The sequence below is a fragment of the Coffea arabica genome, chromosome 8e, assembly GCF_036785885.1.
Source record: "Coffea arabica cultivar ET-39 chromosome 8e, Coffea Arabica ET-39 HiFi, whole genome shotgun sequence".
In the NCBI taxonomy this organism is placed as follows: Eukaryota; Viridiplantae; Streptophyta; class Magnoliopsida; order Gentianales; family Rubiaceae; genus Coffea; species Coffea arabica.
This window is the reverse complement of record NC_092324.1, coordinates 43,046,268-43,069,608: the sequence shown is the minus strand read 5'-3', so window position 1 is coordinate 43,069,608 and position 23,341 is coordinate 43,046,268. Positions and strand designations below refer to the sequence as shown.

The following is a 23,341-nucleotide window of genomic DNA, read 5'->3' as shown; positions in this document are numbered from 1 at the left end:
AGATGAATATTAGTTATAAATTGGAGTTGTAGCTGAGTTATACTGTTATAGAGGTTGCAATAGCAATTGAAACTCATGATCGTATTAGAAATGACTACATCAAGAACTTGATTTACGGGAGATATTGTTGAAATATTTTAAACCAAGCATATTTAGAATTTTAATAGTTTTAGAATTTAATTTATTATTTGGTAGCTATATTAGATTTGGCATGACAGTTTAGGAAATAGGTTGAGTCTTGTTTTTGTATTATAATTAGAATAGGATTTGTTGTTATATTTATCTATGTAGGCACAGGGAGTCCTAGGTTTGTAGTCGAAGAAAATTAATGAATTGAAACAGAATATTTTATTTCATTCCGTGCCTTTCTTATTATTTATTATTTGTAAAATTATAATATTACTTCCGCTATGTGATTTTTTGTACTAACATTCTTGAAGATCAATAAAGGATTGCTAATAGTACTTTCACGTAGAGATTGGCCTTGCATGGCCAACAAAGTTGATAGGGAAACACTTGGCTACACTCAGTCCATGTTAGGGTTGAAAATGAGTTAGGTCGAATCGTGTTTTGAACTTATCGAATCGAGCTGAACTTGTTAATATGCGAGCTCGTTGAGCTTGTCGAGCCCAAAAAAATGAAGGTCAAGGTCGACTCGACTTAGGAAAAGGAAAATTCGACCTTGACTCGTTTCTGGCTCACGAGCAGCTTGAGTTTTGCTTGACATTTTGACTCGTGAGGAGTTCGAAATTAGCTCGAGTTTAATTGATGGGTATTTTTATAATTTCACGTCAACTCAAGCTTTTTGAGCGGCTAAGGTATCAAATCTAAGAAATGGTTGGTCGAGCTCAACTTGTATATATTAACGCCATGCTCGAGCTTCGACTAACGAGCAGTTCGAGTTAATTGCAGCCTTAGTCTATGTAGACCATGTGATCCACATTTTGCCATGCCGTTCGCGAGCAACTCGAGTCGATTATAGCCCTAATCTATATAGATCATGTGATCCACATTTTATCACATCACCTCACCACTCCAAAAATTAAAGATGTGTTAAAATTTAAACCACACAATATTTTTTTCTAAAAAAATTATTTCAAATAATATCTTATCCAAACACACTTACTCACCGAAAAGTTCTGAAAAATGCAAGAGAGAGAGAGAGGTTGGTTTGAACTTTGAAGCATATCTTCTAGCAACCAGCGAAAAAGTAGGTATCCTATAACAAGCCGCGGTGGAATTATATCTAAAGCTTTATCTTTTCTTTGAATGTACCTAAGCCCACTACGTAAAGAAAAGGAAGAACCATTAATCGCTGTCAGCAGTTACTTTTTCACAGTATCCAAAGTAGATAATACTTTTTAATAAACATATAAATTCAAGAGACAGTAGAAATCTTCTTCTCATATGAAAAGTCAACAATAGATATAACTTTCAACATTAAATTAAATCTATGTAACCTTTAACATTAAATTTTCTTACTTGTACATATAGCCCGTTATATTATAACATTTTTTACGTGATATATATAAAATAAAAATATAATTAAAAATATAAAAATATATATTTATTATGTAATCAAATAAAATTTAACAAATAAATCACAGTCCAGATATACTCTCTTTATTGTCTTTATGTATGCAAATTTTGTGGTTATTAAAAGTATTTAATTTCCGGGCAAAGGCAAGTGAAATCTTTTGTTGCTTTTTCCTTGCAAGATCTTGTAAGAAGGCTTCTGACAATTGCATCAAGCACCCTAAGGTTGGTGCACAGTCCTAGGGTCGGCATTTCCCTGATTTGACAGCATATTGATACAATTAAAAAGGTTAATGAAAAAACTCTGCTTTTGGTATATCTAATTTCACACTTTACCTTATAACTTTATCTTTTTGTCACTTAGTCCTCTCCATTAGTAAAACTCATCAATGTTGCCAAAATGCCTCTGTTGTAAATCGTTGAAATTTAAAAAAAGTGGCTCTCAGCATATTATATTGAAAAATGACCCTAAAAGCTTTGGAAGCCAAATCTACCATGTTTTTCCCCTTTTTTATTAGTACTAACATGAAAAAAGAGTAAATCTTATGTATATCATCGGTGTATACACTATCACTATTAGAGTATGACACATATAAAGAAGTTAATTTTAAATTCAAATTTTACATAGTTGTTATTCATCCAAAAGTGATAGATAGTGTATACATTATCAGTGTATAGAAGATTAAATTTTTTTTTAAAAAATAGCTAGTGTCATACGCTGAATGCATACCCACATGCGCATTGGGAAAGAGAGACTAACAGCCTATGGCCATTTTCAGACTTTAGTAGTATTTTTCAAATTTTAATTTTTCAATAACAGTTTTATTTATTTTTTTCTCTTATCATTTGAAATTAGGGGATATTTCCCTTTATCTTAAAAAGGTAAAATTATGAGATGACAGTGAACTAGACTTTTGTCCCCAAGACCAACTCGGTGGAAAATATGAATCAAGTCACCTTCAGATTGTTAATACGATCCTCAAGCCCTTTCTCGATCTCCTTTGTAAGGCTAACGTCTTTTTGGGGGAAAAAAAATAACTGGAGAAGTATCCATAAATTTATTATTCTGTTCATTGTTATGTCAAGAGTTAATTGAATGGAGGAAATTCTGAGCTTAGCTTGAATGACGTAGTGGATATTGCCAAGAAAGATCAGGGTCCTTACTTTGCGCCCATCCGAGTGAGGGCCATGGCCCAAATAGTATGGGCCTGTTGCTTTTTACATGCATAAAGAACTGCTAATGAAAGCCGCCTGACTTCATAAGGATCTCTTTTTTGTACTTTTTTTAAAACTAATCACAAAAAGTTTGTGTTGCTATTGAATTTGTTTATATTCCGTGATATTATTTATATACGAACGTCATTTTTTTTTTTCCTGTGTTCGTAAACATCTCCGTAGTTTTTGGAATATGAATGACAAATATTCTGATTTCTTGAACAAAAATTTTAGTTGAAAGACAAAACGACATAAACCAGTGACATTTTATGATAAGTTATAATTTTTTATTCCATCGGTCTCATTTTATATGTCATGGTCAATTTTACACGTAGTTCAAGAAAAGTAAAATTTGATCAAGACACATAAACTACCAAAAAATGTCTTCCCATTATTACCCCTCAATTAAATTTTAACATTTTGTTAGTTGGGTTTGGATTTATAAAAAAAAGGCACAACTACTCAAAAATAAAAATAGTTTGTAGCATGATTTATTACAAAAAGATGATTTAAATGCTTCTCCTTGAAAATTGTATTAATTAAGGGTATAATAGAAAAGTTGGACTTCATTTATTTCTATTTTAAATCATGATAAATATTTTGGGGCATGATAGGGCGTAATTTGTGGTACATTTATGGGTATAAGTTGCTAGTTAACCATGTTACTTGATCTTTATCTTGAGTAGAAACTACTTAATTTTGCTTTTATATTGTTCTAATTGGTGAAAAGTTCAATTGAAGAGAAAATGGCTAAAACGTGGTGTGAAGAAACAATGGAAGAACAAAACATGAAAAGTGAGAGGTTTGGCAGGATTGATATGTTTCAAAGTTTTGGCGATAAATTGAGCTATACAAATTGGATTGAGATGATTCTTAATTTATCTTGAAGCTAAGAGAATGCTCTCCAAATCTTATGAGACATCAAAGTTTGGTTTTCACGTTTTCATAGCCAAATATTCAAAATTTTGAAGTATAGTTGCGTTGTGAAGCTCTTCTGACTAGTTATTAGTATTTTGGGCATATCTTAGCAATCAAATTCCAAAGGCTTGATTCTTGTGGCGTTGAAAAACTAATTCAAAGAGTTACAATTTTCATGTTTTGAGTAAGAGCTGATTCGGCCTCGATGATGGAGATTTTTTGGCCTTGAAGTGGATTCGCATGTGGATCCGAAGCAATCTATCCACAGATCTTTAATAGATTGTGCTGATATTCATGTCGGAGTTCTTTTGGTCAAGTCATCCGAAAGAACTCCGGCACCAGAGTTTAGGCCACTGTTTGGGCCGGTGTTCATTGAGAAAATGTATGAAATTGACGTTTTTCAGCTCTAGTAAGTCCAATCCTACCCCATTTTAGATACTACTTTAAGACTATAAATAAGGGCTATCTAGAACGTTTTTTGGGGTGGAAAACATTAGTCTAAATTAATTTTAACATATTTTCATAGTTTATTCTTGAGAGATCAAGATCAAACGGAGGCGAATCAAAAGAACGCGCAAGGAGAAGTTAGAGCAAGCAACTAAGAAGTTTTCATACTCCTTTTCTTATTTTTGTAGCAACTCTTTGAATTTGTGGTTTTAATTTCCAAATCATGTTGAACTAAATTGTTTCTAGGGTTAGGATTTTTATGAAGGAATTTGATTAATTTTTCTAGTTTAATTTCTTGCATTTTGCTATATATATATATATATATCTATCTTGATTTAATTACGTGTTTATGTTTAGCCACCATAGACATGCTTTTAGGGTTTGTATTGAATTGAGAAGGGATATACAACCGTGCACTAGATAGATATACATATTTAATCTAATCACGAGAGTAGGTTAGCATTCGTATGATGCACTTATATCACTAAAGTTCTTAAAGGGTTTAATTGAATACTTGTGATTTTGAGAGAGACGTAGGATTTAATTAGGCACACTTTAAATGTATCGAGAGATAATCTTAAATATAATTATGTGATGCGTTCATGGTTTATTGAGAAATTAACTAGATAATTAATTCAAATTTTGGATTAAAACCTGAAACTCTACGCTCGCGTCTATTGTTTTCTCACCACTACTCTATTTGAATCGATTATCCCTTTATTGTTTAGTTAGAAAAAACCACTCCTTGAATTTAAATTTTGTTATTTTAAAATAATTAAAGTAGAAATTTAACTCGTTCCTATGGATTCGATCCTGGAATATTCCAGATAACTTATTACTACGATTGACCTTGTGCGCTTGTAGAAAATCGCTGATCAAGTTTTTAGCGCCGTTGTCGAGGACGACGCTAAGTTTTCTACTTTAGTTATTTTTGTTATTTTGTCTTTTATTTTTATTTTTATTTCTTCACTTTTGTTATTGTTATTGTTTTTCTTGTTTAGGTACCTTGGTTTAAGATGGCTTTGAACATTCCTAATAATCAAAATCCACTACCAGCTCCATCTGCTAGACTTCTTCTGAGGGACATTCAATATCCTGTGATAGTAGTTTCCCCACATTATATTTGGCTAAGTGATGGGGTTAGGAATCACGAACTCAAGACCTTGCATTTTAATATGCTTCTTGCTTTTCACGGTCTACCTAATGAAAACCCATTATCTTTTATCTGAGAATTTTACTCGGTGGTGCAGACTTTTCCATTGAGTGGGATATCAGAAGATCATCTGTGGATGAGGTGTTTTCCTACTATCTCAAGGGCCGTGCTAAATTTTGGCTACTAAACTTACCTAAGGGATCCTTGAGAACTTGGGAAGATGTTTATAATATCTTTATGATCAAGTACTACTTTTCGCAAAAAACTATTGATTTAAGAAACAAAATTTGCTCCTTTACTCAAATGGAGGGAGAGCTTATTCACGAAGCTTAGGAATAATTTAAGTTGATGCTTGCTCAATGTCCTCATCACCAGTATCCGTTGGCTCTACAAGTGCAGTTTTTCTATGATGGGCTAACTTTCACGACTCAAAACATGGTAGATTTTGTAGCAGGAGGGTATATTGGTGATAAAACTCCGGAAGAATTGGTTGCAATATGATGCGATCTCAACCCAACAAGAACCTATCTTGAAGAACTGAATAGAACAGGCAGCGGAAGGATCTATCTTGATCAGGTTATGGATAAATTGGACAGATTCTAGACAATCAAGGACCGCTCGAGATTGAATAGAATGGTAGAATGATGCCACAATTCAACGTGATCTTGAATTGATAAGTCAATTGAAAAATTCAAGAATTCTCTCAAGTATTCAAGTTGGATCTCTTGGACAAGAGATGTTGCTAACACAAAGTGTTTGCTGAAAATTTTCTTTCATAATTCACCTCCAAAAAATGTTGGACTTTAAGGCTCCTTTATAGCCTTTACAAAGACTCAAAAGAAATCTAATTAAATTAGGAAACTTCTTAACTAAACCTAATTCAACCCTAACTAGGAAACTAACTCGTCTTAAGGCTTAACTATGGTCAACATGACCTAATCTTTTAGTTAACCAAACTAATGATTCATTTGACTCTTAGGCTAACATGAATCGGACCAACTAACAATACTTGAACCAACCACAACAATTGGTTGGAAAATATCATAAACACATGATGCTAAGAACTTAATAACCAAGTAAACACACTAATTCTCAAGAAAGGGATGGTTGGAATGTTGGACTTCAATTACTCAACCATCTTCATGACTTGAACATGAATCACAGACCCCATGTTCATATCATTCCTCTCCTCTTGAAAGCAATTTGCCTACAAATCGTCAGATTGGAGAAATTGCAGTAATTCGGGCATCACTTTCATATGAGCATACCAAGTTGAATGGCGTTTATGCAACTGCAAGAAACTCACAAGTAACGTTTTCAATCAAGGAATGTACCAATGTAAATGAAGTTGATTACAGTGCCTTCTTGCTTTTTGTTTCTCACAAACAATCTTGACCAAGCTGTTATCATAGCTTGGGAAATCGACACCTTGGATTCGAATGTACTTCTTGATGCTCAAGAATTTAAGTTGCGCATAAAACTCAACTCGTGTTGGCAGCAACATGATAGAATTAGCAGCTATGCTATATCTTCTTGTGAACAAGCAATCGACAATGAAATACTTAAAGGGAACAAATGGCCCGAGTCTATGGGTGAATGGTGATTAGAAAAACCATGGACAGCTGCTGGTTTGGGAACACCAAATTCGACGGAAACAAACATGAAATCTGGTTGCATTCCACAAAGATAAGTCTGAAAAATTTTGGACAGCGTTACAATCTACAAAAATGAAGTAAGTTTCAGCTTGTAACGAACCAGAAATAGGGTATATAAGCAATGGAACATCATTAGCTAAGTGATAAGAAGGTGTAGAATAAGAGTTAAATGTGAAAACTCCCTTTGACACTTCATTATTCCTTCCATCAACCAATTCAATTAGATGAATCATTGCTGGCTCTTTACACTTTTCATTAAAATCTACATAAGAACGACAAGAATTAGGACTAGTAACATGCTCAAAATAAGGCAAATATGATGAATGAATCATAGGTAAAGAATGAGAAGTAAAATCTGGAATTCCCCGTTTAAGGTGAACTCGAGTTGACTTTCCAAAAGTGCAGATAGATTTGGCCTTATTCGATTCCATGAATTGACATCAAATTGACTTAACTCCTAGAAGACAAACTCCATGGAGACCAGTGAATTGTACAAGTAACTTTGGAATGGAACATTGCATGACTAACTCCACTTGACTTCGCTTAATCTGCATAAAAGAAGAAACACTAAACAAAGCAAATGTAAGTTTGTTAGGAAAACAATAAGCTCCCACATTCTCAGTTGAAATTAGCTCACTTGATTTTGTACTCATCTTATCAGATTTTTCCATCTCTTTTTCTAGCTCACTTTTCTCAACTTTTACCTCATATGCACCCTCAAGTGTTACCTCACACTTCTCACTAACAACTTCATCTTTCCACTTTTCAGCTTGAATGACAACTTCCTCAATCTCGACCCTTTCAACTGGCTTTTTCTTTTGTTTTTCTTGAAGAAGACGTTGGTAAATATCCCACCAAGATTTCTTCTTAGATAACTCAAATGCAGCCTTAGACTTTGAGGAAATTGATGTAATAGACTCCTTATCCCTTTTGAGTGGTCTTTCTTCTTTCGGTTCACCATATGTTGACCAATTGCGAGAGCTTTTAGGATTCACAGCTCGATTATGGTCATGAGACCTCTCAAATGAACAAACTGATTTGGTGTAGAATGAGCTCTTTTTAGATGCTCGGCACGTCCTCTTTTGGTTTTCCATATAGTCATCACAAGTGCGCTTATATCTCTCATAAGCTCGTAGTGCACAATCACGATCCATCTTCTCCTTGAGGGTATGAAACTTATGGTTTGACACTTTAGCATGGCTAGATTGAATGGAACCCCTCATCTTGCGAGATTCGTTTTCGATTCTATCAAGCCTTTTATGCATGAGTTAGACTGATTTGTCTAACCTCCGTTCAACATCCCCCAATATGGATTCCAACATAAGGGTAGGATCAAAATGGTGTGAACTACCTGTGGTATTCATTTTTGACCTGCAAAATGGTTAGTAAAAATAAAGAAAAGTTTCCTCACAGCATACCCTCACGTGCATGCACACGTACTCATGTATCACTCAAGTATTTAAAACACTCTAATAAGTTCACCAAGCAAATCTCTTGGTCATTGATCTCCTTATTTGAAGAAATCAGAAATTCCTCAAGTAGTTCAATGACTTATCCAACAAAGCACAAGGAAGTGATGTAGATGAGATTTATACACTTGAGTTGAGATTTGATCACAACAAAGACTAATTTGAATGACTCAAAAGTGCTGAAACAAGGCCAAAAATTCCCAAGTTTGGTTCGTGGAAAGTGGAACTCGTAGACCCTAATAAAATTTGGTGAAACCCGAATAGATTTGATGCCAGTTTGTGCCAATTTTGGACTAGATTTAAGACACAATTTATACTTAAATTCTTACTGAAAATCAGCACCAAAAACTTGATTTGATTTGGTGTTTAATTTAGCCAAGAAAGACACAAGACAAAGAAGACTCGAATTAGGAAACTATGGACTCAACTTAGGAAACTTACGGACTCTTGGACTCCAAAACTAACTTGGACTCATTTAAAAGCTAGAAAAAGAACTTAGACACGGACTCTCAATGGCTGGACAAGACTCAAATAAACAAGACACAAATGGCAGAAATTTTGGGATCCTAGAAAATTTCTACCTGACTAGGAATGGCTGAAATTTGAAAACTTGTTTGGGTGACAAAATTTGGGAATTTGTTTGGGAAACTTGGGTTCACTTTTGAAAAGAAAGATATTAGTTTAAGAGCTTTCCTAAGTGCGGCTTAATAAACGAAATTGGACTAGGATTGATGTGACCAGATTTGGCAACAATCCAAGCCAAATTAGGTTTTCAAATTCAAAACTATTTTCTTGTTTGGCTTGGATCCGTTTCCTTTTCTTGTCTTTCCTTTTTTTTCGTTTCATTTCTCCTTTTTTTTTTCATTGATCAGTCTCTTTTCTTTCTTTCTTTTTTTCTTTTTCAATTCAACTTGCCACTTCAAGAAACAAAAATTAGCCGCAAATACCCAAGAAGATGAACTAGGGTTTCAAGAATTTGGAAAGTTGAAAACTTTTGTATCAAGATTTCAAGAACCCAACTAGGCGATCCAAGAACTTCAAGAAATTACCAAACCAACTACAAGACTCAAGAACAACAAGAAACAAATACAAGGTATGCAATTTTTTTTTCGGATGAACAGTACCATTACAGTACTTCGGATGAACAGTAACGACACGGTGAACAGTAACTATACTATAGTGATGAATAGTAACTATGCTACAATACGACTTTTTTTTTTACTCAAACAACGAATCTGATCAAGGGAGACAAACGACACAAGGAAAAAAAAAACCAAACGAGCGACACAAGGTAATCATAAGATATTCAAACCCTAGAACGATGAACTGTTTTTTTTTTTTTTCAAAATAAGAAGGATTAGGGCTTGGTAGCAAAACAAAGAGAAAATCAAAAAGAAGAAAAAGATATTAATCTAAATCAAGAGCCGAAACTCTGATACTAGATGATGCGATCTCGACCCAGCAAGAACCTATCTTGAAGAATCGAATCGATCAGGCAGCGGAATGATTTATCTTGATCAAGTTATGGATAAATTGGACGGATTTTAGATAATCAAGGACCACTCGAGATTGAATAGAATGGTAGAATGATGCCACAATTCAACGTGATTTTGAATTGATAAGTCAATTGAAAAACTTAAGAATCCTCTCAAGTATTCAAGTTAGATCTCTTGGACAAGAGATGTTGCTAACACAAAGTGTTTGCTGGAAATTTTCTTTCATAATTTACCTCCAAAAAACGTTGGACTTTAAGGCTCTTTTATAGCCTTTACAAAGACTCAAAAGAAATCTAACTAAATTAGGAAACTTCTTAACTAAACCTAATTCAACCCTAACTAGGAAACTAACTCGTCTTAAGGCTTAACTATGGTCAGCATGACCTAGCCTTTTAGTCAACCAAACTAATGATTCATTTAACTCTTAGGCTAACATGAATCAGACCAACTAACAATACTTGAACCAACCACAACAATTGGCTAAAAAATATCATAAACACATGATGCTAAGGACTTAATAACCAAGTAAACACACTAATTCTCAAGAAAGGGATGGTTGGAATGTTGGACTTCAATTACTCAACCATTTTCATGACTTGAACATGAATCATCGACCCCTTGTTCATATCACAATATTTGAGTTACTTGCTAGTAACTCTCAACAAAAGGCAAGTCAAGATAAAAGAGCAAGTGTCCATGAAGTGTCTATTTCTAAAGATTTGGATTCACAAGTGGCCGAATTAAGTCGTCAGATGCAATTGTTGCTAAAAGGCAAAACTCAGTCTTTTGAGGAATGTTCTCAAATGAATGATCTTTTTTCTAATACGTATAATGAGGGATGGAGAAATGACCCTAATTTATCATGGAGAAATCAAGGGATCACCCCTTTGGGACCACCTTGGTTCCTAGATCAGCTGCAGAGATCTCAATATCTGCTTTCGCCGGCTCAAGAAAAGAAGCCAAGTGTTGAAAATATGACGTTACAATACATGCAGAAACTGGAGCAAATAACTCAATTTCAACAAGTTTTTCTTCAAAGTTTGGAGAAACAAGTAGGCCAACTGGCAAAGGCAATGATTGAGAGGGGGCAAGGTAAACTGTCTAGTACCATTGAAGTGAATCCTAAAGAAGCTACAATGGCAATAACCCTTTACTCAAGGAAAGTGTTGGATGATCCAGAAGATAAAGTAAAGTCGGTATTTGAGAAGAAAAATGAGGTTAAAGTGGATGATAGAAGTGAAAAACTTGAGGATGAGCATGATGGATTAGGCAAAAAGAGTGAAGATGATCAACGTATAAAGGTGCCTGAAGTTAAAACTTACGTGTCACCTATCCCCTTCCCGTAAAGGCTTAAGAAGAAGGCAACTGATGAGATGAATCAGAAGTTCGTGGATATGCATAAAAAATTACAAGTCAGTATGTTTTTTTTCGAAGTTTTGGCAAATATCCTTGTTTATGCAAAGTTCTTAAAAGAGATAGTGTCTAATAAAAAGAACTTAAAGGACTTTGCAGAGGTGTCTCTTCTAAGGAATGCAGTGCAGTGCTTCAAAATCGTCTTCCAATTAAGATGAAAGATCCAGGGAGTTTTAATATGTCTTGTCAATTTGAACATCTTCTCGTTGATAAATGTTTATGTGATCTTGGATCTAGTGCTAATTTGATGCCCATATCATTTTTCAGAAAATTGAAGTTTGCCAACCTTGTGCCTACTCAAGTGATTTTGCAATTAGCTGATCGTTCAGTTCGATATCCAACAGGCATTGTAGAGGATTTATTGGTAAAAGTTGGTAAATTTTATCTTTCTGCGGATTTTATTGTTCTTGATATGAAAGAAGATATTTCTATACCTATTGTCCTTGATAGAGGGTTCTTAACTACGGGGGGAGCTAATATAGATTTATTTGAAGGAAAATTAACTTTAAGGGTTGGTAAAGAGAAATAAGACTTTAATATTTTTGAACCCTTAACATACCCTTCGTATGAGGAATGTTGTTCTTATATTGCTGCTATTGATAATTTATATGGTGAAAAATATGTTTTAGGGCAGAATATAAGATTTATGCATTTGCATGATCATCGCTCATCAATTTCTTTAGCGGTCTAGAAGCGCAATATTGATACGAACAGTTATGCAGTACTGCAGGCACATAAATTAGAGGATATACAAATATCTGAACCATTTCATTCTCCTTGAGTTTACTGGCATTGTTCGATTGAAAATATAAAACTAAGCACTTATCGGGAGGCAATTCGACTTTTTTTTTTTATTTAATATTTTCTTGTTTTTGGTATTAATGGTGGTATTTAGTTTCTTAGGATTTTATTGCTTTCTAATTTGGATTATTTGGTGGTGTGTTCAACCCCTGTTTATGGTTTTCTTTTGTTCTTTTAGATTGGTAGGATGGCTTCCAAAGTTTGACTATTAGATGGTAACTGGCAACTTTCCTCCCACTTTGCTTGGTCATTGAAATTATTTATTATTAGGGGAGTCTCACTTTCAGCTCTTTTCTTGTTATTATTTCTTTATTTTACTCACAATATTGAGGACAATGTTGTCTTAAGTGCGGGGGAGGGGTGCAAGAGTGAAGTGAAATTTTTGGAAATTTTTTTTTGGATTTTTGTTCTTATTATTGATTTCTTGATAGGCAATGGGTTATATTCAAAGAGTTATTATTATTAAAGTTTATTTGTAAGGATGTGTTAAGTGTTAAATGGTGTTGCCTTAGAGTGTCTCTTTAGTGAAATTTGATATTTTGAGACTTTTCAATTTTTGGCTAATTTTTCTAGGCATTGTAAATATTTTTTTAGCATTTTTCTTGTGAATTTGACCTAATTATTAATCTTAGTTCTCTATGATAAAGGGAGATGAAGTAGGGTTTTATGTTATTATTGGTGTTAAATGCTTATTTTATTAATTTGACTGTATTCCGCTGGTTATTGTTGCCCAATGGGTCTTCATCTAAAAGTGTTGACTTTCACATCAAAAAGTGACGATAACTATGAGTATGAGATTCTTAAGTGGTGAAAGCTGAGTAACTGGGTTTTTTCATTTGGAAGATGTTGATGTTCGTATCAAAAAGCTTGAACGGCTGAAAATTGAGCACATTTCCCTTTGTTAAAATGTGAAAAAGGTCAAGTGTGGGGGAATTTGAAGAAAACAAAGAGAAAAATAAAGAAAAACAAAAAAATGTGAATTATAAATAATAGTTTGTGGATCCATGTAGTTATATATTTGAGATTTGGATTAATGGTTGGTCCATTTTGCTATAAAATGCTTGTTAAATATTTTATATACCTAAATTGGATAGCCGGACTTCAAAGGGTCGATGGTGTTAAAAACTAACTGAAAAAGTATCTCTTTGGTTTTCATTATTAGCACTTGACACTTACTTAGAATGGTTGTTTTAATAATGATAGTCTTAAATATAACCATTGTTTGGAGTTAATAGGTTTGTTCTTGTGCTCGAGGACAAGCACGGATTAAGTGTGGGGGAGTTTAATAGGGCGTAATTTATGATACATTTATAGGTATAAGTTGCTAGTTAACCATGTTATTTGAGTTTTATCTTGAGTAGAAACTACTTAATTTTGCTCTTATATTGTTCTAATGGGTGAAAAGCTCAATTGGAAAGAAAATGGCTAAAACATGGTGCGAAGAAGCAAAGGAATAATAAAACGTGAAAAGTGAATTGACATGTTCAAAGTTTTGGCGATAATTTGAGCTACACAAATTGGATTGAGATAATTCTTGATTCATCTTGAAGCTAAGAGAATGCTCTCCAAATCCTATGAAGACATCAAAGTTTGGTTTTCACATTTTCATAGCCAAATATTCAAAATACTGAAGTATAGTTGCGTTGTGAAGTTTTTCTGACTAGTTATCAGTATTTTGAGCATATCTTAGGAACCTGACTCCAAATGACTTGATTCTTATGGCATTGAAAAGCTAATTTAAAGGACGGGGCGGCACTTGCGATATTTCGGCATAGGACGCATTTTATTTAGCGATTTTTTAGATGTTAATTCAATAAAATAAATATAATATAAACAGTAGACTGGAAATGAAAGTCTATTTCTCGCATCCATCATACAAAAATATCGGATGCAAAACATTTGGTACACGAAGCCACGATACAACTTTTATGTTTTGAGTAAAAGCTGATTTGACCTCAATGATGGAGATTTTTGGTCTTGAAATGGATATGCACACAGATCCGAACCGATCCATCCGCGGATCTTTAACAGATTGCGTCGATATTCACACCGGAGTTCTTCTAGTCAAGTCATCCGAAAGAACTCCGGCGCCAGAGTTTAGACCGGTGTTCATTGGGAAAATGCGCGAAATTGATGTTTTTCTGCTCCAATAAATCCAATCCTACCCCATTTTGGATACTACTTTAAGAAACTATAAATGGGGGCTATCGATGACTTTTTTTGGGGTGGAAAACATTAGTTTAAGTTAATTTTAACATTTTTTCATAGTTTATTCTTAAGAGATCAAGATCAAACGGAGGCGAATCAAAGAAGTGCACAAGAAGAAGATTGGAGCAAACAATTGAGAAGTTTTCTTACTCTTTTTCTTATCTTTGTAGCAACTCTTTGAATTCGTAGTTTTAATTTTCAAATCATGTTGAATTCGTAGGAATTTGATTAATTTTTCTACTTTAATTTCTTGCTTTTTGCTATGATTTATCTATCTTGATTTAATTACGTGTTTATGTTTGGCCACCACAGATATGTTTTTAGGGTTTGTATTTTTTTTTTGACGAAACGATAAGATTTTCCATTGACTAAAAGAAATGTACAGGTGCAAGCAAAGGCTCGAGAAACTTTACAATTAGTGCTCAATTGCACTGAGGAAAATACCATTCCTCATCCAAAAAAATGCCTAAGGCATAGGAACTTAAACTTTTACATCTTGTTAAATTTCCTTCACTAGCCAGCTCAAAAGAGCACATGCGAAACATCTTCTGTAATGCACGAATGTCATCAATCAGAGTTGTTAAACAACTGTCAGGTGAGCTCGGATGCTTAAGCTGTCTCAGTAACACTTTGTTGTCCTAGCATTGTTCCAAAGCTTTACATAAGACCAGTTTAATTGCTACTGTAGCATCAAGGAGCTTGGTTCCAAGTGTTCTCTCCTTTATTGCCCATTCTGCAATCCTTGTTTGCGAATATGTCTTAGCTATGACTCTAATTCCAGCTGACAGTTGCCTTTGCTAACTTGTCGAGAACACTTCAAGGGCTATGGACTCCTTCTCTTCAGTCTCCTGATGCTGCATTGTCGTATTAGAAGCTGTTTCTCCTGTGCTCCTTCTGTCCTTGGTTTGCCTTAACTCCACTTGTTCCAACCACTTCTGCTGAGCCTTGTTCATTACTCTTACTGGTGGACTTCTGCTTTGGCCTTCGAAAGCCTGTTTGTTTCTTTCTTTCCACACTTGTCGCAAAATATTTGCAGTTAGTCCAATATGTTGCGCTCCTTCTGGTCTTGATTTCGCCTCTGATATTTTGCACCACCATCGCCTAAAATCTCCTCGCTGATCTCTAACTCCATCCCATTGAATTGGGGCCACATTCCATATATCCAAAGTATTTGGACAACTTAATAGAAGGTGTTCCACTGTCTCCTGGTACTCCCCACAGGCTCTGCAAACTGGATCACCCAACCCTGTCCTTCTAAAGATGGCTTCCCTCACTGGCAATGCCCCTGTAATGCATTTCCATATAAATAGTTTAATATTATGTTTTATGTTTAACTTCCAAAGAGTATCCCACATCTGCTTCAGTTGCTGACTTCCTTCCCTTATGCTTGGGCCAGCTGCTTCTGAATTTGACTTCTCAGCATTGTCCCTTTCCTTCATGAGAAATTTGTATCCAGATTTGACCGAATAACAATCTCCCTCGTTATGTTGCCAGAAATAACTATCCTCTCTGTCTATTAGACTTATAGGAATACTCAAGATCCTCTCTGCATCAAATTGGTTAAAAATACTAAAAATGGTGTTTCTATTCCAACTCTTAAGGCTGATAAGCTCCTGCACCATCCTCAGTGAATTGTTACAAGGTCTTAGGGTAGTAGGCTTGCCAGTGGGTGTTCCTGGGATCCATTTATGTTCCCAGATGTTTATGCTCATTCCGTTCCCAATCCTCCTGATGACACCTTTTTCTATGAAGCTCCTAGCTCCTAGAAGCCCTTGCCAAAACCAAGAAGCATTCTTGTGAGCTTTACACCTGAATATGGACTCTTTGGGGAAGTACTTAGCTCTGAGAACTTTACTGAGGAGGAGGTTGGGCTTGGTTAGTATCCTCCAAATCTGCTTCCCCAACAAAGCCTTGTTAAAAGCTTCTATATCCTTGAAACCCAAGCCCCCTTCAGGTTTATCCAGAGCCAGTTTTTTCCAAGACAGCCAGTGTAACTTGCTTTTCCCATTCGTTTCTCCCCACCAGTAGTTGGCCATTGATGCAGTGATATCTTTGCATAGTTTCCTTGGCAGTTTAAAACAAGACATGGCATAAGTAGGCATTGCCATAGAGACAGCCTTCAACATGACCTCCTTGCCTGCACTACTTAGCAGTTTGTTTTTCCAACGCTGAAGTTTCCTTCGAATGTTTTCTCCGATGAAGCCAAATACTTGATTTTTGTCCTTGTTATCACCATTGGAAGGCCTAGATACATCCCTTGTGTCATTTCCCCCATTCCACCTAAGGCACAACATACTTCCCTCCTTTGCTCCAGAGAGATGTTCTTACTAAAGAAAATAGCTGATTTATCTAGATTAATCAGCTGACCTGATGCCTCTTCATACATCTTGAGGATCTTCATAATTTTCTTGGCCTGTTGGGTGCTGGCCTTACAAAATATGAGTGAGTCATTTGCAAAAAAGAGATGCGTAATAATAGGCACTTGCCTACTGATTTTCAGCCCCTTTAGCTAATTTCTTCCTTCTGCTCTCCTGAGCAGACTTGAAAAACCTTTTGAGCAAATTAGAAAAAGGTAGGGAGATAAGGGATCTCCCTGCCTTATTTCTCTCCCCGGTGTGATGTATCCTTTGGTTTCTCCATTGCAGTTGAAGGATTAAGTAACAGTATGCATGCACTCAGTAATCCAGTTGATCCATTGTGGACAGAATCCCATCTTCTGCATGGTTGTCTGCAAAAAATGCCACTCTACCCTATCGTAGGCTTTAGCCATGTCCAACTTGATAGCCATGTATCCATCTAAACCTTGCCTTTTATTTTTGAGGTAGTACATATACTCATGAGCTATAATCACATTGTCCAGAATCTGCCTATCAGGAATGAAAGCTGATGGTGTATTACTAATGCAGATGTCTAGAACAGACTTTAGCCTGTTAGCCAGAATTTTTGAGATTATCTTGTAGATCACACTGCACAGGCTAATAGGCTTAAAGTTTTTCAGGCAAGTAGGATTCAGTATTTTAGGAATAAGGGAGATGACAGTGTGGTTAATCGATTTAAGCATACGGCCAGTATTAAAAAAAGAAAGAATAGCAGGAATGACATCTCCTTTTAAAATGTTCCAGAATCTTTGAAAGAATAGGGGTGACATATCATCCTGTCCAGGAGCTTTCTCAGGCTGCATGGAGAAAAGTGCATTTTTGATCTCTTTCTCTTCTATTGGTTTAGTTAGCTTAGCATTCATCTCATGAGTTATGGAATAGGGAATACCCTCTAGAACCTCTGACATATCCCTCCTACCTCCACTAGTGAAAAGCTCTCGAAAATAATCTGAGATTTCTGAAACTACTTCCTCCTCATTCTCAGTCCACGAGCCATCCTCCTTCTGCAACTTTATGATTCTATTGTTAGTTCTCCTCCCCTTAACATGAGCAGGGAAATACTTAGTGTTTTTGTCACCTTCTCTTAGCCAGTTGATTCTGGCTTTTTGACTCCAGAAATTTTCTTCTTCAGAGTAGGCTACTTTGAGTTGATGCTTAAGCTCAACTATTTTCTTTTTCCTGTTCTCACAATCTGAGTTTTTCACTCTTTCCAGCTCCTTTTTTAGCTCCTCAATCCTACTTTTGGAATTGGCTTTGAAAGAATTTCTCTATTTCAGAAGTTCAATCCTACAGTTCCTAATCTTTCTAGTAACCTTAAACATACGGGATCCAACTTCCTCTTTTTGCCAAGCTCTTTCCACTACCTGGTACACCTCTTCCCTTTGAAGCCACCTTTTATCAAAGTAAAACCTCTTCTTCTTCTTTTTCACCCCTGTACAAGTGTTTAAGCACAAGATACTATGATCAGAGGCGTAAGTGTCAATATGCTGACAACTTGCCTTATCAAAAGTCTGGTACCACTCAATACTTCCCAAGCATCTGTCCAGTTTTTGCCTAACCTTACCATCATTATCCCAGTGGTTGCTCCAGGTCTAAGGGTGACCTTCGAAACCAATGTCAATCAGATGGTTATGATCCAGAAATTCCTTAAAGTCTCTAAAGCTCCTCTCTTCTCTAGCCAAACCACCCCACTTTTCCTCATTAGACAGAATATCATTGAAATCCCCAACTATCATAAATCTACTTCCTCACAGCCTGCTTCTCTCTTTAAGAACCTTCCATTGATTCTTCCTAATATGAGCATCACAGCTAGGGCTGCAAACGAGTCGAGCCGAGTCGAGTTTTGAGCTAATCGAGCCGAGCCTCGACTAAATTTTACCAAACTCGAGCTCGACGAGCCGGCAATTTTCAAGCTCGAGCTCGAGCTCCAAAAAAATAAAAAATAATTATTTTATTTTTAAAAAAATAAATAAAATAATATTTTTTTCTTAATAAATAATAAAATATTAAGGATATATACGTAATTTTACTATGAAAATAAAAAAAATATATATATATAATATACGTAATTTTATTATTAAATAAAAATAAAAAAAATAAAAAATATATATATATACTCAATCTCGCGAGCCGGCTCGCAAACTAACGAGTTTAATATTCTGAGCTTGAGTTCGAGCTCGAATTTGATTCGAGCTCGAATTTGATTCGAGCTCGACTCGAGCTCGATTCGAGCCGCTCGCGAGCGGCTCGATTCGTTTGCAGCCCTAATCACAGCTCGCATATACACCTATAAACCACCATATACAATTGAGATCCATATCCTCGATCTTGGCTTCAATGGTAAAAACGGTCCGATACACTTCGACCACCTGAGTGTCCTCCTTCCACAGCAAGGCCATCCCACCAGCCTTATGCATAGCTTCCACCACTGCCCTATTATCAAACCTCAGGCCCCTAGCTATCATATCTACTACTGGTTTTCTATTTTTGGTTTCACTTAAGAAAATCAGGTTTGGAGAGAGAAGGTTATTCACCTCCCTCAGATGGGGAACTGTCAAGGGACTCCCCACTTCTTGACAATTCCACACTAAGGCTCTCATATTTGCATGGGGGCCCCATTCAGGATGGGCCCCTCCTCCTCTCCTTCCCTCTCAGTCTGGGTAACCTCCAACATGGATTTGGTCTTTTTACAAACTATCTGTTGATACTGCGAATCCTCCATCTCTTCATCACAAGGCAGCACCTTCCTTTTACCATTCCCTATAAGGTTAAGATCCTGATCAGACAGCTCCTTTAAGGGCCTTCTAGATACAACAGGAGTCTTCAGTTTCCTATAGGACCTCTTAACCTGTTTCTTAACCGCCTCCTGGATCTTACTACTTATAAGAAGTTCTTCCTGGATGTCTGTTTCCCTTACACTATGTTCCTGGATCCTGACTGCTTGATCTATCCCTGGTGGTAACATGTCAGTGTCCTCCTCCCTCACTTCCAACCTTACTGGCTCTTGCCTCTCTCTCACAGAGGCTTGATCAGTCAAACAAGGTCCTTGATTCCCCAGGGCCCTTTGCTGATAACCATCATTAGAGCCTCGTTCTACTGTACTATCATCAAATTTCCTAGGTGTGCTACTGTTCGGAATCCCCAAGCTCTTCACCTCCCTTTCCCTATCCAGGAGTTGTTTAGTTCTATTTTCCTTATCTGCATTCTCAAGGAACTCCAATAGCCTACCTCCTGTTGGCATCCTGCTCCTCTCCCTCTCAACCAGCTCTCCATCCTGAAATTCTCAATATCTTTTGTCCTTATTCAGATCAGCTTTCAAATGTCTTTCCTTACTAGGACTTATGGTACTACCTGCTCTTATCCAAGGGCCGTATTGGTTCTCTGAGAGCCTTGCCATCGTAACTCTCTGCTCTTTACAAGATCTTTCACTATGGCCTACCACACCACAATTATAACAAAAGTCTGGATATCTCTCATACTTGAAAACTACCCACTTAAATGTTCCTGCTGTTTGAACTACTGTACCTCTAAGGAGAGGTGTTGATAGGTCTACAAGGGCCAGGATTTTGAGATGTCTACCCTCTTTTCCCCCAGACTGAGGTATAATAACCTCTTTCACTTCTTTAAACACAGCTCCAATCTTCCTACCCACCTCTTTAGTTAGCCAATGCACAGGCAAGTTCCATGGTTGCATCCACGAAGGTGCTGTAGCAAAAGCTCCATAATTTTCTTCAATCTCTTCTGACCACATCCTAAGAATCATCACTTGATTATCTATCACCCACGGACCCCCTTCCACAATCCTATCTCTCTCTTCCAGATTAGGAATGTTAAACTGGTATAAATTGGGCCCTAGTTCCATGACTGTCAAGTTTTTGGGGTAGCTCCAAGCAGCGGCAACAAAGTTCTTCACCCCTGTAAAGTTAGCTACTTTTTCCCCCATAATTCTGCCTATCAAGCTTCCTTCACATTCTCTAACTTCACTGTTTAGATCCTCTGGATTCAACATAGCTCCCGCAAGCTCATTTCCAGCTAAGGAAAATTTCTGTAACAGCTCGGTCAACTCACCCTCCATAGATACTGACAGAGGTTCTAACGAGTATTACCCTTCCACCCCACAAGGGACCAGAGCTTAACGTCTACCAAATGGAGACAGACTTACACAAGCACCGACTGGAAAAGAAAAGAAAAGGAAAGAAAAACCAGAAAAAGACTACCAGAGCAACACTACCTCATAAAAAACAAGGAAAGATGATAACAGGGGTATCAAGAGAACAAGCTTTAGCTTACCATGGGCCATGGCATTTATGATGCGTAGTGCTTCCTTTGGTCGGACACCCTTTATGAACATGGGCCACCACTTTGATGATGCTTAATGCTTCCTTTGGTCGGACATCCTTCACGATCTAACGTTAATAAAAGTGCTGTGTTAACTGTGTGTTGGATTCAGATCTATTGTAATCTATAGTTGGATTGTTTCCATGAATGATGAGTCGTGGGAAATTGTATTTTTTGAAAAAGTTTAAGATTGCTGAAGTTCCCACCACTGGAGGAAGGCTCTAATCCCAAGAGAGAGAGTTCCCTCTACACTGAGAGGATGTTTTTAGGGTTTGTATTGAACTGAGAAAAGATATACAACCGTGCACTAGATAGATAAACATGTTTATATCCTAATCACGAGAGTAGGTTATGATTCGTATGACACACTTATATCATTAAAATTTTTAAACTATTTAATTGAATACTTGCGATCTCAAGAGAGACATAGGATTTAATTAGGCATACTTTAGATATATCGAGAGATAATCTAAAATACAATTATGTGATGCGTTCATGGTTTATTGAGAAATTAATTAGATAATTGATTCAAATTCTGGATTAAAACCTGAAACCCTAGGCTCGCGTCTATTGTTTTCTCGCCACTACTCTGTTTGAATTGATTATTCATTTATTGTTTAGTTAGAAAAACTCACTCCATAAATTTAAATTTTGTTATTTTACAATAATTAATGTAGAAAATGAACTCGTCCCATGTGGGTTTGATCCTAGAATACTCTAGATAAATTGTTACTACGATTGACCCTGTGCGTTTGCATTAAATCGTCGATCAGGGCAAATCAAAATAGAAATCACGGCATACAAAATGGAACGGATTGAGTAATAAATACTCCCTCCATCCCAAAATTTGGGACGCTTTTTGGGAAACGCACTTTTTATGTACAGTAGCATTACGGGACAGGCTTATCTGACTTTTCCAAGCGTACCCTTTGCTGTTTGTGGAGTGAAACAACAAATTGGTGGGACCACTTGCCATTAAGTCACTTTGACTAAAAGGCAAAGACAATCAGAAGGGTATAACTTCCGATGATGTGTTGTGGCTGGGTCCATCAGAATTGGTTAGTGCAATCTTGATTTGTCAATAGAAGGGTATAACTGGAAAATAATTGTAAAAGTGATTTGACTTTTTCAAAGTGACTCAAATTTTGGGACAAGCAAAAAGTGGAAATATGACATTAACAATGGGACGGAGGGAGTATACTAACTTTTGCATATCTAGAAGTTTGTTAATATGCACTTGTAGTAATTGTTAATCAGAGTATCGAAAAATTTCCAAAGTTGAATTTTTAGCAAGGTTACTTGAATGGTAGGCTGTAGGACATGCATTTGCGTGTATCATGCACTTGTAAATCGAGTTTTTATTTGCTGTTCTTAATTTTATGAGTATTAATATTGTAAAACCAACATACGTTGTGAAAGCAATTTTTCCTTTTTCTAAACGTTCTGAAAGCAAATCAATAAGAAGAAAAAGAAAAAGAAAATCAAAATCTCCTTCTTAGCTTTCTGATGAGCACCTTCTACAGCTTGAGAATTTCGTACTCACATCATTGCCAAACAAGATAATGATCCAGTACAAATAATTGAAATACATTAGTTACATAAAAAGCCATAGAAATAAGCCAAGTGATATAATGTATTTGAGATATAAAAATTAATTGTGCATGATACTCGCAAAGTGATATAATGTATTTGAGATATAAAAGGGGTTTAGAATACAAAAATGTGTTTATAATTCAAACTAAATAATATTTAGAAAATATTAGAGTTGTTTCTTAGAAAAGGCTAAATACGTTCTCTAACCGTCTATTCAACTCATAAACACTTTTAAACCCCCCCCCCCCCCCCCCCCCAAAACCAAAAAACAAAAAAAAAACTGCAAAATAACCATCCAAGCAGACTATTGCAGATAGGATAAGTACGTTTAACTATTTAAGCTAGTGCCTATTTCTGTAGAAATTTTCTATTTCGTTTCCCATGAAAATAGATGAAAACAAAATTGATGTCAGAATCACCACACTTTTGTAGGAAAAATATATAATTTTCTGAATTCGATAAAAAGCTTATTTGTTGACCCGTATAACTCCATTTCAAGGTCCCATATGTGTCGTGAAACTTACGGAAGTGGTCCTCTCCATTTCTTGCTCATGGAAATAGTAATACATCATGTACAAGTGTACTGCATGTACTGCAAACACCATCTTAGAAGTTCAAACTTGATATGTAGTACAATACAATCATCAACTTTTCTTCAAAAAAAAATTTTGTTTTTGGGATAGTAGAGGGAAGAAATGAACGGGAATATTGTCGAATTAGC

The 23,341-nt window shown here is 36.0% G+C and overlaps 1 protein-coding gene across 1 annotated transcript; it reads right to left on the bottom strand.

Moving 5' to 3' along the window:
* Window positions 1-19,972: 19,972 nt before the first annotated feature.
* Window positions 19,973-20,764, bottom strand: LOC113704818 (uncharacterized). Its single transcript, XM_027226691.1, has one exon. It carries the CDS (start codon window positions 20,762-20,764, stop codon window positions 19,973-19,975), a length of 792 nt encoding a protein of 263 aa, XP_027082492.1.
* Between the last annotated feature and the right edge of the window lie 2,577 nt (window positions 20,765-23,341).